The sequence below is a fragment of the Cordyceps fumosorosea genome (genome assembly GCF_001636725.1).
Source record: "Cordyceps fumosorosea ARSEF 2679 chromosome Unknown scaffold_21, whole genome shotgun sequence".
In the NCBI taxonomy this organism is placed as follows: domain Eukaryota; kingdom Fungi; phylum Ascomycota; class Sordariomycetes; order Hypocreales; family Cordycipitaceae; genus Cordyceps; species Cordyceps fumosorosea.
The window spans coordinates 139,212-153,007 of NW_017387321.1; the positions used below are offsets into that span (position 1 = coordinate 139,212).

A 13,796-nucleotide genomic window follows, 5' to 3' on the forward strand; every position below is an offset into this window, starting at 1 on the left:
CTGATTGACATGCAGGAATCAGAGGCTCCCAGCCTGATATGCAGTGTACAATCACTATTCTCACATAGGCTACAATTGTGCAGCCGCTTACGGAGTTCGCTCCCAATCAAGCAGAGGAATGCTGACCGCTAAAGGAGTCACCCAACAATCGAGTCGCTTTCGGTCAAGTTCTCTCGTTGCCTCCCTCGGTCCCATCTTTGCCTAACCAATCCTCCTTGCAATCACGTTGCATCGCTGCGAGCCTGCAGGCATGGCTTGTGTTGCCTGGCGCTCAGCCAGGGAAACGTTTCACGGCGATAGGCTCACCTAATTCTGTAACTGAAGGCTCACATTCAGCCAATTTACACCTGCATTGTCGTGACGAGAGCCTATCAATGACATGCAATGGGCAAAGTCAAAGGATTAGAGACAGTCAGCCGCAGAATCACGCATCCTCATGCGAAACTTCCGACACCTTCGCCTCTCGGCTCCACAGCTACCATGAGTCCTTGACGGTTCCTGTGTATGCAAGTAGCTTTGACGTTCAAGGCAGCGAGCACAGCCTGCGACAGAAACTGGTCTGGCATGCCACCCGGCACGATTGTTACTCTGAATAACAACAACCCCCTGTAGTAGCATAGCACGGCGATACCGCTAGGCACAGACGCATGCGCGGCACCTAACGTCGGCCACCCAGATGTTAGCACCACCCTCAGCCATTTACGTCTAAAAAACAGAAGAATATATAACTTTCTAGAGATTCTAAAGCTTAACCTATACACTCAAAATATATAAGTATATATAAAATTTAATTCTTTACTTTACTAGTCTTATATAAAAGTTATATAAAAATTATATAATCTTTTATTTAGTAGTTCCCTTTATATAGATTTTTAGAGTTTAAATAAGGTTTTATTAGTAAAATATACTATAAAAGTACTTTTTTATATTTCTATATAACTTATTATATAAAAGTATAGAATAAATATAAATAGTCTAAAGGAGTTCTAAAGACTATATTATATTTAAAAAAAAAAGTCTTCTAAATTTATAATATAAATTGAATAATTCTTTATAATTAAATACTTTTATCTAAAAAAACTATTTTAAGTATTTTAAATATATATATACAATCTATAGAATAATAAGGAGATACTATATAGTGTATATAAATTTATCTCTTTTATATAGGATTTATTCTAGACTTATTATAAAATTCTATAAATAATTAAAACTTAAAAAGAAGTATTAAGGTTTACTAGTAATTTACTAGTAACTATTAACTTTTATTCCTTTACTTTATAAAGAATTATTATTATTTATAGAAATTCTATATATAAGGCTAAAAGGTTATGTTTTATATGTAAGAGCCACGCTAAGATTATGGTGGTGCTAATATTTCCGTGGCCGGCTTTACCGCCTGCTGTCACGCCGTCACTCCACTCTTATTTCCCTATGCGTTACTGATAGGATTAACAGTTGAATTATCCAGCTCATCACGCCAAAGTGCATCAACGTGACATGTACATCAAATGGTGCCAACTGTGTATCTCGGCTGTCTATGTATCCCAGCCACATCTAGACGCTAAACTCAGGTACCAGGTCAACCAGCCGGTCCACAACTGCTTCTGGCTTGTAGCGCGTATCTTCCAGGTCCTCGAGCGACGAGACGCCTGAGAGCACAAGAAGCGTGCCTAGCCCTTGCTCCAGCCCAAAACGAATATCGACGTCAAGCCCATCGCCCACCATACAGGTGCGGTCCCGGTCGAGCGGGCCGTAGCGCGCCAAGATGGCGTCCATCATCAAGGGACTCGGCTTCCCCGTGAGCAGAGGCTCTACACTGGCAGCCTTGGTGACCGCTGCCGCCAAAGATCCCGACGCTGGAAATGCGGCCCCCAAGGTGGGAAACGTGGCGTCCAAGTTGGTCGCGAGAAATGTAGCGCCGTTCCGTATGTGTGTCACGGCATGACTGAGCTTGAGAAAATTGACGTCTAAATCCATGCCGACGACAACCGCGCCAAAGGTACTCGGGGCATTGGATGCTTCAGCTAGGCGTCGAAAGTCATCCTCCACCACCTGGCGCTGGAAGGTCGGATCGGTACCGCCGGAGAACTCGATGCCGACGGCTGCAAGCTCTTCCTCGATGCCTGCGCTTCCAAGAACAAAAACCTTGTCGCGCGGCGGAGAAAGCTTGTTGACTCGCGTCAGGTACACCGCGGTGCTGTAAGCTGACGTAAATATGTCATCTATGCTTGCCGCTATGTCGAACTTCCGAAATCGTTGGCAAATGCTGTCGCGTGATGCGGTTGAGTTGTTTGTAACGAAGATGATTCTTTTTCCTGTCTTGAGATGAGCATCAGATCGCGTGGAGGGAGAATGGGACGTACGCTGCTCTCGTAAGAACAAAACTGCGTCCGCAGCGCCAGGAAGAAGCTCGTCGCCAGACCATATCACTCCTAAAGTCACATTAGGCGGTGTAATCACAAGTCTAAATACTGTTCTGTAGCATACCATCACAGTCAAGCAGAAATGTCTATGCCACGTCAACTGTGAGTGTTGGCTGTCATAAACTTCGTTTGCGCGCAACTACTCACATCATAGCGACTCAGAAATGCTTTCGCCTCACGCCTTGTTAATTGCGTGATGGACATTATGACAACAGTCAAGATTCGCCCTTCCAGAGCGGGTTGTGAGGAATTGCCGTGGATCGATCCGAGCCAAGTTTCTCAATAGTAGTTTAGGAAACGCAGGAGTAGTACAGCATTGGGTACATGCTTGTATAAATATTTGCGCCACTCGCAAGCAGAATTACAGAGCCCAGGTCACTCAAAATGCTGACGTGTCAGTCTCCAAATGCCGATGGGCGCCTGCTACCTCCGGTCGCATGTCCGCTCAGACAGCCTTAGTTGATGATTTACATTCTCGAGCGCCGTAAAAGACATCACGTTGATACTTGACCAAGGCTTCTGAAAGAAACTGTACATTTTGTTTTTTTTTCCTCTTTGTGAAACAAGCTCACACAGGATGCCACAAGAAACCTAAATGAATGAGTTCTAGTCAAAATCGTGAGACTCTATTCTAGTTTCCGTCACACATCACCCTTAACGCAGCCCTTTCCTTCCCTTTCACGTGCCATACCAACCAGATTCATGCCACCTGCACCTCTACAGGTCCGCATAGCATGTAATGCCCTCCTCTATTGCCTTGATTTGCAGCGCCAGCAGCCTGGAATAGTACCTACACAGTGCAAAGTTGCCGCCTGCAAACCAATAGCCCGGATGTCCCGACTGCCGCCAGATGGACCGCATCTCGCCCTCCTCGTCGACTCCCCAGACCTCGTCGAGCTTCCGGACAAAGTCTCCGCCCATGATCTTTCCCGCCGTCGCCAGCATGCTGCTGAATCCGGTCGCGAAGACAATCTCGTCGGCGGGCAGCTCGGTGCCGTCCTCCAAGACCAAAGAGTGAACTTTGACCTGCGCGATGGCGCCCTGCTTGACCTTGATGTGCCCGTCGATGATCAACTGCAGCCCGCCGACGTCAATGTAGGAGCCGCCGGCGTACTGGATGAACTTGAACTTTCGTCTGCGATGACAACCTCGGTTAGTCTTTGCTAATGGCGGATGGGGAACAATCGAAGATATCTGGACACTTACCCCGCGCCATCTGGACCTCTGTCAATTCTGTAGCCAACCTTTTCCAGTGCTTCAAAGTATTGCTTGTTCTCTATCATGTGCTCGTCAGTCTTCTCGATCTCCTTTCTCTTCAAGACTGGGAGCGGGACACTGTGAGTGATGAAGTCTGCGTCCTCGGTTGGGGGTCCGTCTTCCGAATACAGGCCCTGGCCGTAGACATATGCGGTCCTATCGATGCACGTCGCGCCGCGCTGGACAAGAGTTACATCGTGTCCTTGCTCAGAGAACTCCTGCGCGATGTCGTGACCGGAAACGCCGGTGCCGACCACCACCACCTTCTTGGGTGTCGTGGTTGGCTCCGCAGTCGTAAACTCGGATGAGTGGTAGATGGGCCCGTCAAACTCGCTAATGCCAGGAACTCTGGGGATCTTTGGCTCGCTGTTTATTCCTGTGGCCTGGATGATGTGCTTGGTCTGCAGCTTTCGCACCTCGGTGCGTCCCCCGTCTGTCACGCGCTCAATGTCCACCTCCCAGCCGCCACCGTCCCATTTTGCGTGTTTCAGGGTCGAGGACGTCCAAGTGTTTAGGTCCATAAGTTGCGCATATGACTTCAAGAACTCTGCAACTTTGTCTTTGGGCGCAAATACAGGCCAATTGTCTGGAAATGGTATGTAGGGCATGTGATTGTCTACCAGTAATTCGTCAGCGTACAGCCTCCAGTCAATTCACAAAGTCCAGATCTACTTACACCAAACCGGGTCATGGAGGACAAGTCTTAAGTAGCGACTGTGCCAACAGTCACCCAGTCTTGGACGCTGATCTATGACTAGGCATTGGATACCCAGTTGTGTTAGGCGCGCAGCCGCCGAGAGGCCAGCCTGGCCAGCTCCTGTAAAGTTCAGTTAGTTGCACTTCAGGACGTCGGAAATATACGGGAGCATCGCTGTAGTACATTACCTATGACGAGAGCAGTTGGTTGCAAGCCCATTTCAAAGTTCCTCTGCGCATGCCTCATTGATGGCCAGTTGCCAAGCTTGCTAGCAGTGCAGTGAATGTAGCCAACTGGCCGCTTGTGCCCGACTGTTTCTGCATGGCCGCGAAGCTCAACGAGCACCGTAAAGACGGTGAATGCTTTCCATTTTTGAGAATCCGCGTCGTGGAGCAGCCTTACTAGAGCCTTTCCAGTTCCGACGCCTGTCTCGACCTCGAGGTGTAGTTGAACACCTCGAACACTACCATAATGATCAACAGACTGAAGCGCAGGTTTTTTTGCCGCATCACTGTTAATGATTATTGACAATTGCTGCAACTGACTCCCGTGCTGTGTTTTCTGCAGGGCGGCGCATATTGCCTCGGGACCGCGCCAAGTGTGAAAATCCCAGGAAAGACACAAGTGATCGCGCCAGTAGGATTCTTCGAAAAAGAGATGCTTGGGTGGAAAGAATGGACGTGCTTGCATGAACTCTTGGAAAGATTTCACCCATTCTGCAGCCACGGTCTCAGCATCGACGTTGCTGGGCAAGCTTGGCTTTGGGTAAGTTGCCGCCAACAGGTTCGCACTCGATTGCCCGATTGGGGCCGCGTCTCCTTGTATGTTGACTGCCATGATGATTTGGAAGTGCAAACTCACCGAAGACAGCGAGGTAGGCGGATGCTTAATACGTATAATTCTGGATAGGAGGGAAGGTATCAAACATAAAAAGAAAGAGATAGGAGGAAAGGCAACAGCGCGAGGATCTCAAAACTACATTACCCTTCTGACATTTCTCACTGCAACCAATTGACTAAATAGCCAGCTTGATACTTTTCTAATTGACCCAACTACAACACAACAACTAGGCTCCAGCTGAGGCTCAGGTTCAGCCTGCGTACACACACACATGTAACGTATTCAACAATGCCAAGCGAGCCTGCTTTTACAGAGTACTTTGACAGCAAATGTGCCATTCACGTACTGCGTTATCACATATTACGCAATCTGACATGTAAATCAACGCTACTTCGGGGTGCATCTAGGCTGCCTCATCACGGAGAAACGGCATTGGCGATGAGCTTCAGGGCGTGAGGCTTTACCAACCTATTCGCTGCTGCCGAGCCTGAATCCCCAACCTGATACCAGGCGCGATCACACAATTCAATCCTTCGGAGCCTGATCCTTCAATCCTCGTGTAAACCGGGGTGAACAGTTTGCCTCTGTCTGCTCCAGGCCGAGACAGGCGAGGACAGCGAAGCCCTATCCTCGCCTGCTGGGCACTCTGCTAAAACCTTTTGCACGCAACCTATACGTCATACCTCTTCTCTGTACTTATAGGGTCTCGTATTGACGCATGCTCCGAGACTCGATCCAATTCCCCATTCCTCACAAGCAAGAACACTACGTCACTGTAAAATGGCCACCAAGATCTTCATGTACGTGGGGCATGAAACACCCAATGCCAATCAATCATTGAAAGAATATCTTGTTTTTGGCTCACCATATTGTTCAGCACTGCCGGCACCGGCTACGTTGGCGGCTCTGTCCTCGACGCATTGACTAAGCGTCATCCTGAATACGCCATCACCGCACTCCTGCGCAGCGTCCCCGAGGATTTCGCAGCCCTTTATCCCAATGTCCGTGTCATCCAGGGAACCTTTGACGATACGAAGCTCATCGAGGATACCGCGGCCGAGAACGACATCGTCATCCGTAAGTGCAGAAGCCCAATGTCCTACCCAAAACTCGACCTGTTCTCCACCTGAGTTGTAATGCTAATGCGAGCTTCACAGACGGCGGAAAGCCAAAGCATCTCCCGAGTCTGACAGCCCAAATTTCTGGACTCCTCCGCCGTTCCAAGCCCGGACCCGGCTTCTTAATCCGCCTCGCCGGCACGGGCATCATCGCTGACTGGCAGGACGGCCCGTACGCCGTACTCAACCCGAAAGTCTGGTCTGACGTTGACGACATTGACGTCATCACCGGACTTCCAGAGACCTGTTTGCACCGCCCAGCTGACAAAATCTTGCAAGACGCAGCTACTCAGCACGGCGACAGGCTCAAGACGGCCATCATCACCCCGTCGGGCATCTACGGGCCAGGCAAAGGCCCCGGTAATGTCCGCAGCCTGCTCATCCCAGAGATGTGTGAGAACATCATTGAGCTGGGCCACGGTTTCTACGCCGAGCAGGGCGCCAACCGCCGGTCCTGGATCCATGTGGATGACGTTGTGAACGTGTACCTCAAGCTTGTGGAGGCTGCTGCCGCGGGTGGAGGAAATGCAGTCTGGGGCAAAGAGGTACGTGATTGTCTGACATGACAACGGTGTTGAACTTTTCTAAAAGCGTTTTCATGGTTCCTAATGCTGGTTGTCCACCTGTAGGGATACTACTTTGCCACCACGCAAGAGCTGTCGCAGCTGGACCTGGCCAAGGCGGCGGGCGAGATTCTCCACAAGCATGGCTTAATTCCTGCTGCCGAGCCCAAGAGCTTGAGCGTCGCAGATGTGAGAGAAATGCGCGGTGGTTCGAGCTGGGGGCCTATGGGGGTTTACACCTGGGCCTGCAATACGCGTGTGCGTCCTGATCGTGCAACGTCCCTCTTGGGCTTTACCCCAACCGCACCTAGTGTCCTCGATACCCTGGAGCAGGATCTTCTAGATGCTGTTGAGCATGTGCAGCGCAACGGGCCAACATACTGTCCTACTCTTAAAATATAAGCACGTAGTTCCATATGAGATTCGATGTTGCTGGAAAGCTCGCCTTTAAGATGCGATGGCCCGCTCACTTGTGAACCACGTTATGCCTAAATTTTCCTACGACCCTCCTTCCTTCCCCATCATTCCATTGCATACTCGAAAGACTCCCTAACCAACTCTCCTATCGTCCTAGCCTGAGCGCGCCCTTCAGCCCCGGTCAGGGTTGCGACCACCTGGAAATAGGCCACGAATGGCCATTTTCCGTCCTTTGCCGGATCTTGACACACCTCGCCAGCCTTCATGAAGACGAAATGCTCGGGAACATATTGCATCAGTTCCTCTGGGGGCAGCTTTGCACTCACAAAGGTTCCGCCTCGGTTGAGTGGGATGAAGACCACGTGTGTGGGAAACTGGACGCGTTCTGGCAACGGGTGGCTCAGCGAGCGAATTACAGCTTTTAACGCCAGGTGGTCATCGTCATTTTGCGGTGCAGAAGCAGATGGCGACAGGGCAGCGAGCATGTGATTGACAAAGTAGTCAATCCCATAAGTGTATTCAACTGCAAATGTTTCCTGGTGGCCTGGAACTCTTGGATTGATTTCGATGAGAAACACCTTTGGTTTAGAGGCGTTGCCCATGTCCGACCGAGACTGCAATAGTTCCATACCACTTGAAGTCATGGCATACTCCATCTTGCTGTTTTGCACTCTTGCCTCCAGATGAAAAACACCGTTTTTGAAACCAAGCGCGAAGAGGGTTTCAGTCAGTTGCGACTTCAGCAGCGCGATTTCCTGCTCGGGCAATATCGATGGCATTATCGTTGACAGCTCAGCAAATGAGTGAGGCAGCGCTGATGTTGGTGCTGAGACCTGCGAAGGAAGTACCGACGGCGATATACGTTTGTCATACCCTCTAACGTCGTTTCGAGAAATTTCCGCGTGGGAAGGGAAGTCATCGTTTATCTCGCCCCAAACAAGCTCTCCGTCCATGAGCACAAAGTTTGCATCCACCTCTGGCCCCGATATGTACGGCTCTATGAGACTGCCAATGTCGGGAAACGTTTCTTCGTTTCTACGCACAGCATCAAAGAGTTGTGACTCTGATGAGACCTTGGTGACACCCTCAGAGGAGTATCCAATAATCGGCTTGACAATAAGAGGATACTCTAGTGGAGAGGTCAGGGAGGCCAGCTGCCTCGTCAGATCCGCGACGCCTTTCAAAGCGAGGACCTGGAAGCCGACTGGGGGCGCAAACTCGCGCGTTCTTCGCTTATTGTGGCAAATATCCATCGACACGGCCGGGCTTGTAAACATTCCCACCTTCTCAGCCGCCTTTGCAGTGTCAGGGAGTAGCTTGTCGGAGTACGTCGTGATGTGATCTATTGGAGCTTTGCTGATGGATAAAGCAGCAGCAATTCGATCTGGCAAGCCGTCATCCAGTGTCAGATCGCAGGGGATAAACTCGTCGCACCACTCGTCACCGGCTGCGCCTCCTGTCCAGTGACCTTCGCGGTCAATCACCACGAGCTCGATACCAAGTGTCTTTGCGGCGCGATAGATGCCCAGCGGCGCTGTTGACACATCTGGGTAGGGTTTACCGTCAACTAGCGCCAGTCGCTTTCTGGGCAAAGGCTTGTCGACGATCCAGGGGAAAGACAGTCGAGCTCTAACATCCGCTTCCAACGAAGCCATAGCACGCTCGACAAGTCCTCTATCAGGACCGGGCAGATGTTTGAGATATATGGCGCCAACGGCTGTACTCAATGCGTATTGAAAAGAAAAGCCCTTGTTGTACTCAAAAGCTTGGATATGCTGTCTCGGGGCGGTAAAGTCTGCGACCTTGTCGGCTAGCTGACAGGTGAGGAATCGTCTTTCGATAATATCACTGCGCACAGCATAGCCAGTGACAGTCGGCAAAAGAAGCTTCACCGCTGTGATCGAGGCGCTATAGCGATTGAGGTTCTTTTTTATTGCGTCTTGAACGAAACGAAAGGCGTCGCCGTGGTTGTCTTCACCAAATATTGGCCCTTCGTCGACTGAAGACGTCGACGTCTCGCCCGCGATCAATCCATTGACGCTGCTTCCGTTACATACATGAGACTCTTGTCTCGTAGGTATATCCTGCGACCAGAACGAAATAGGTGTAAACAGGAGGTCCAGTGTCAAGCATGGCAAGAGTCGTGTCCCAGTGGCCGAGGTCACTGCGTTAGTCAATGGCTCGTTTAGGTTCAGTCGCCAGTGACAATCAAGACGAGCTGTAGGTTGGATAATCAGTCACGGTTTTATTTTGGCAGTCAAATCAATGCGGCAGGCCCCTGTTACCTACCTCGCTTATTCCCGAAATCGGCCTCAAACGGTGAGACTCCGGCGGGATGATCTGATGGATAATATTGAAAATGGATGTCTGCTTTTGCGGGAGACATTTCGAACTCTGCTGTTCTTTGTTGCACAAATTTCAAGAAATGTGTGTATGAAGTGAATCTAGAGATAATATGATAGCTGAGAGCCTGTCTACTCATGTGAAGCGAGGGCGGGCTTCGCTTTTATTTGCTGAGAGCCTCGATGTTCCTCATTAATTTCACAAAAACCCAATCCGCCCCTCCGGCTTCCCCCTTGTCAGCACCTGGTCGAGACCCGACGCCAGAGCCTTATTCCATGGTTGCATGGCAGAGTCGCTAGGCCTCCTGTAACGGTGGTCTCTTCTGAGTCACAGCTTATGTACATCTAAGAATCATACTTTGTAAAAATAAGGTTGGTATCATTTAAATAGCTTTAAGATATTTTCGACCAATATTGATAAATTATTCTAGTGTTAATCTTTTTAAACTTTATAAAACTAGTAAGATATCTTTTCAAGGTAATATATAATGGCAGTAATGAATGATATCTGGATGGTAACATGAACGCCGCCGAGGTTATTATGGTGACCATAGGATCAGCGCCACTAATCACGTAATTGCTCGGCCACACACGATGCGGCCGCATCAACACGCTGCCGCTATCGGTTGTGGAAGAAGCGAATGGATACCAAAATGTTGAGCAAGAACAATGCGAGCACGAGCCCAGAGGTGATCGTGGCCATTGTGGCGCTCGTTGTCGCCTCTGGTTCAGCCGACAGCAGCGTTTTTGCAGGCCCTCCACCAGTACTACGCTTCAACAAGATGGCAGTCAGAGACGGGTTGAGCTTTTTGTTTTTGTGGATGGCCCGAAAATGTGTAAACAATTGTCAGGGGTAATGCCGAGGCCGGTGTAGGTCTTGACACCTGTGTTGTAGAGAGCCTAGGGGGAGCTGGCTTTAGGCTCGGCAAGGCTGCAGAGCTCGTCCACGAAGCAGGAGAGAGAACAGCGATGTCGGTACCGTTGCAGCGGACTTTGGAGGCATTATTTTGAACGGCGTTTTTGGTACAGTAAAGAGAATGGTAATTGTAGGAGCTTGAGAGGGGACTATGATTGAGCCGTACTTGTGGTAGCCCTGGGCAATCATTCTCGGCTGCGTCCTGTAAACCGCACACACAATGACTAGGTTGGCTCCTGGGCGTGACGATAGCCAACCATAGGCAGCAGACTTGCCTTTCAGCTTTATCTATGCTCCCATACGGTAGAAATGGAGTAGTATACGGCAACCATAATGCCTGTAGTGACGATGAGTGCTAGCTTGCGACTTTCCATAGTAAGCGGCGAGGAGAGGACACGGAGACACTCAGAAACGGCAGCATACGCGCCTTCAAACATTTTTGTTTGATGGCAGAGAGGAGAATAAATCGCCTCTTTCACTTGACACACTCGTTGCTGTTTATCCCACTAGCCGCTGCAATGGAGTAAGCTGCCTTCAAGATCAGCCGTGCCAACGAGGAATACCCTAAAGGCTTGAAGCTGTTTCTTCCTACTATTGCCATTCGTCGGGCCATCTTTGGAAAATCTCTTGAGTATGGAGCCCCCCATCACCTATGCCGTGGCCCGGCCATGCTTCGCTCTGTTCCAGCAATGACGAACACTAATGTTGAATAGCTTCTTCATCCTTTCTACAACAGCCTCCACCAGTACTCACGAATTTCACAGCCTCAACGGCGTATGACCTCACCGCTTCAGGAGGAGACGAAGACATGAGAGATACCGAACAAGAACAGCCACAGACCAGTGAGAGTGCCATCCATGCTGAAAAAGATGTCGAAATGGGAAGGGCCGAAGAAATACCGGACTGTCAAGAACAAGCAGAAGGAGGAGAAAAAGAGACCGATGGGGAAGGAGAGGACAAGGACGAATGATGTAGACACGCAACAGAACTATCAGCACGATCAACACGCCGCTGGCAACTTTTTAAGAGTCCCGCCCTCCGCAATCGTTCGCAGGCCCTCAAAGACAAGGCGGCCTCAGGCGTGAGCTTGTACACAAGTCAACTCTCTTGAGCGTGAAGAAGAGATATATCAGCGCACGCACGTCTCAACAAATTATTCCCTTCGAGAACACGAAACCCTCCAGCGATGATCGCGGAGCATGTAGTTTGGTACTTCAATGTCCAACGTCACGTAAATGGAGAAGAAAAGTCGGGCAGCAGGTGCAACGTACATAGATGCTCGTGTCCAGGGCTCTCCAGCGTGACACCTTGAATACTGCTTACACCTTGGGGTGGCCGCGGCTGAGCTTACACTGCTGCTATAGATATAACTTTTTAGACGTTATAGCCGCTTAAATTAAAGAACTACTATATTAACTAACTAAAAGCTTCTTTATATAGAGTATTATAAGAGCTTAGACTATAGTCTAGCTAGAGTAATAGTTTAATAGTCTAAGGTATAAACTTAATAAGAAGAGCTCCTCTTATAAAAACTGTTGTATGCAACAAGGAATCCTATGGTCATAGACAGGATTCCGAGCTTCTGGGACAGAAAACGGGTGTTCGAAAGTGAAACAAGCGCTCAGAGAAACCTCGCAGTCTCAATAGCGATTCCGTCTTCGTAAATGTTCTCATCACTGTGTGGCATTTTTTCAATACACTCGCCGCAATATTCGGGCTCGAAAACTGCCACTTCTTCGACGCGCGGGATGTGAAAAACGACGTCGTGATCGCACTGATAGATTGCTTCCTCGGTAACCCGATGGTTGCAATTTAGAAAAGTGGCGTGCACAGTCACATTAGAGCAAGTGCATTCGGTTGGTAATTGCTTACTCATTGTTGGGTATGGGTAACAATAAAATTAGCAATTTTGTTGGAGTGCCAAAGAGTATTGATCAAGTGAGCTGTGGGATTGCATTGAGGATTGTGCGGTTTGGCGCTTGAGGGCGGGACTCGGTCTGTAGGAATGTATGCGGAATGGAGGACGGTTCATTTGATGTAAGAGTTGAGATCACATTTGTTTAGCGGTTTGTGGGAGGCTTTATAGTTTTTCCTCTGCTTCTATTTGAGTGCTTCATGTTCACACAGCCAGAGCATGAAGCAAGTATGTTCCGTAGACCACCGTGACAGGCACCGTGCAAGAACTATCAACTTCAAGATTCAACAGAGACCGGTTCCTTTTTCAAGGTACGAGACTATCCAACAGCTCACGAGGTTGATATTGGAGGAACAAGATGGGTGCACAAGTCCAAGACGTGCCAGCTTTGGTGTGATTCCCCCCGATGTTGCTTTATCTCTAATTAGCGGAGCATGTAGTTGATGCTGTAACGTCCGAAATGACGAAAGACGGGACAAAAATGTCGGGCAACAAGTGCAACGTACACATGAATGCTCGTGTGCAGGCTCTCCAGCGTGACACTTTAAGTGCTGCTTATACGTCGGGGCGGCAGTGGCTGAGCTCACACTTCTATTGCAGATGTGACCCTTCAGACGTTATAGCTGCCCATATAAAAAAAACTACTCTACTAGCTCAGTGAAAGCTCCCTTGCACAGATGATCAACCTTATACAAGAATGGAGCGACCGAGTATCAGACTTTGTTCATGTATGTACAACTAGCTTACTACAGTATGTGACACTGAGGAGACTAATGCACATTATGACGGCACAACTTGTGAGGGATGGGATTAATACTTACCTGCCACAGGCTGAAACAGCAAAGAGTGCTGATTGTTGTCCTTTAATTAACTAACGAGAAACTCCGACGTGGGTGTCACTCGGCGGGATAAGCAGCCCAACAGGTTGGATCGGGTCGACAACGGTGCGGCGCGGCGAAGCCTTTTCAGTGGATAATATATCCCAACGGGTATAATTTTACACGCTAATTTTGCTACGAACAAATAACCCCTGCACCACCAAAGATGTGCCTCGGTTGAGGCCAAGTGGGTGGTGGTGGGTGGTAGTTAGTTGTGTAGCTGGCTGTAGTGGCGGACCCGTTAATAAGTTAGTTGTGATGGCCCGCCCGCTCCGGCTTGTCTCTGAATGCCGCGATTACGTGTGGCCTACCCAACTTGAGTCCTCAACTGCTGACTTGGTCCATCTCGGCCACTATTTCTCATTTCTCCCTCAACATGCCTTTTTCCTAGCCTCCTCCCCAACTGCTCGACCTTTCGACCTTTTCT

General features: G+C 49.4%; 3 protein-coding genes across 3 annotated transcripts; 1 reads left to right on the forward strand and 2 right to left on the reverse strand.

Moving 5' to 3' along the window:
* Positions 1-1,557: 1,557 nt before the first annotated feature.
* ISF_07313 (flavin-containing monooxygenase) lies at positions 1,558-4,204 on the reverse strand (the record flags this gene model as incomplete). Its single annotated transcript, XM_018850916.1, has 3 exons — positions 1,558-2,200; positions 3,247-3,561; positions 3,633-4,204. The coding sequence occupies 3 exons, from the start codon at positions 4,202-4,204 to the stop codon at positions 1,558-1,560; spliced, it is 1,530 nt and encodes a 509-aa protein (XP_018701828.1).
* Positions 4,205-6,000: 1,796 nt separating this feature from the next.
* On the forward strand, positions 6,001-7,303 carry ISF_07314 (NAD(P)-binding domain protein; the record flags this gene model as incomplete). The annotated part of the gene is made up of 4 exons (XM_018850917.1): positions 6,001-6,020; positions 6,098-6,297; positions 6,378-6,883; positions 6,968-7,303. The coding sequence occupies 4 exons, from the start codon at positions 6,001-6,003 to the stop codon at positions 7,301-7,303; spliced, it is 1,062 nt and encodes a 353-aa protein (XP_018701829.1).
* A 119-nt stretch (positions 7,304-7,422) lies between these two features.
* On the reverse strand, positions 7,423-9,451 carry ISF_07315 (ATP-grasp fold domain containing protein; the record flags this gene model as incomplete). Its single annotated transcript, XM_018850918.1, has 2 exons — positions 7,423-9,212; positions 9,376-9,451. 2 exons carry the CDS (start codon positions 9,449-9,451, stop codon positions 7,423-7,425), a joined length of 1,866 nt encoding a protein of 621 aa, XP_018701830.1.
* Positions 9,452-13,796: the final 4,345 nt, after the last annotated feature.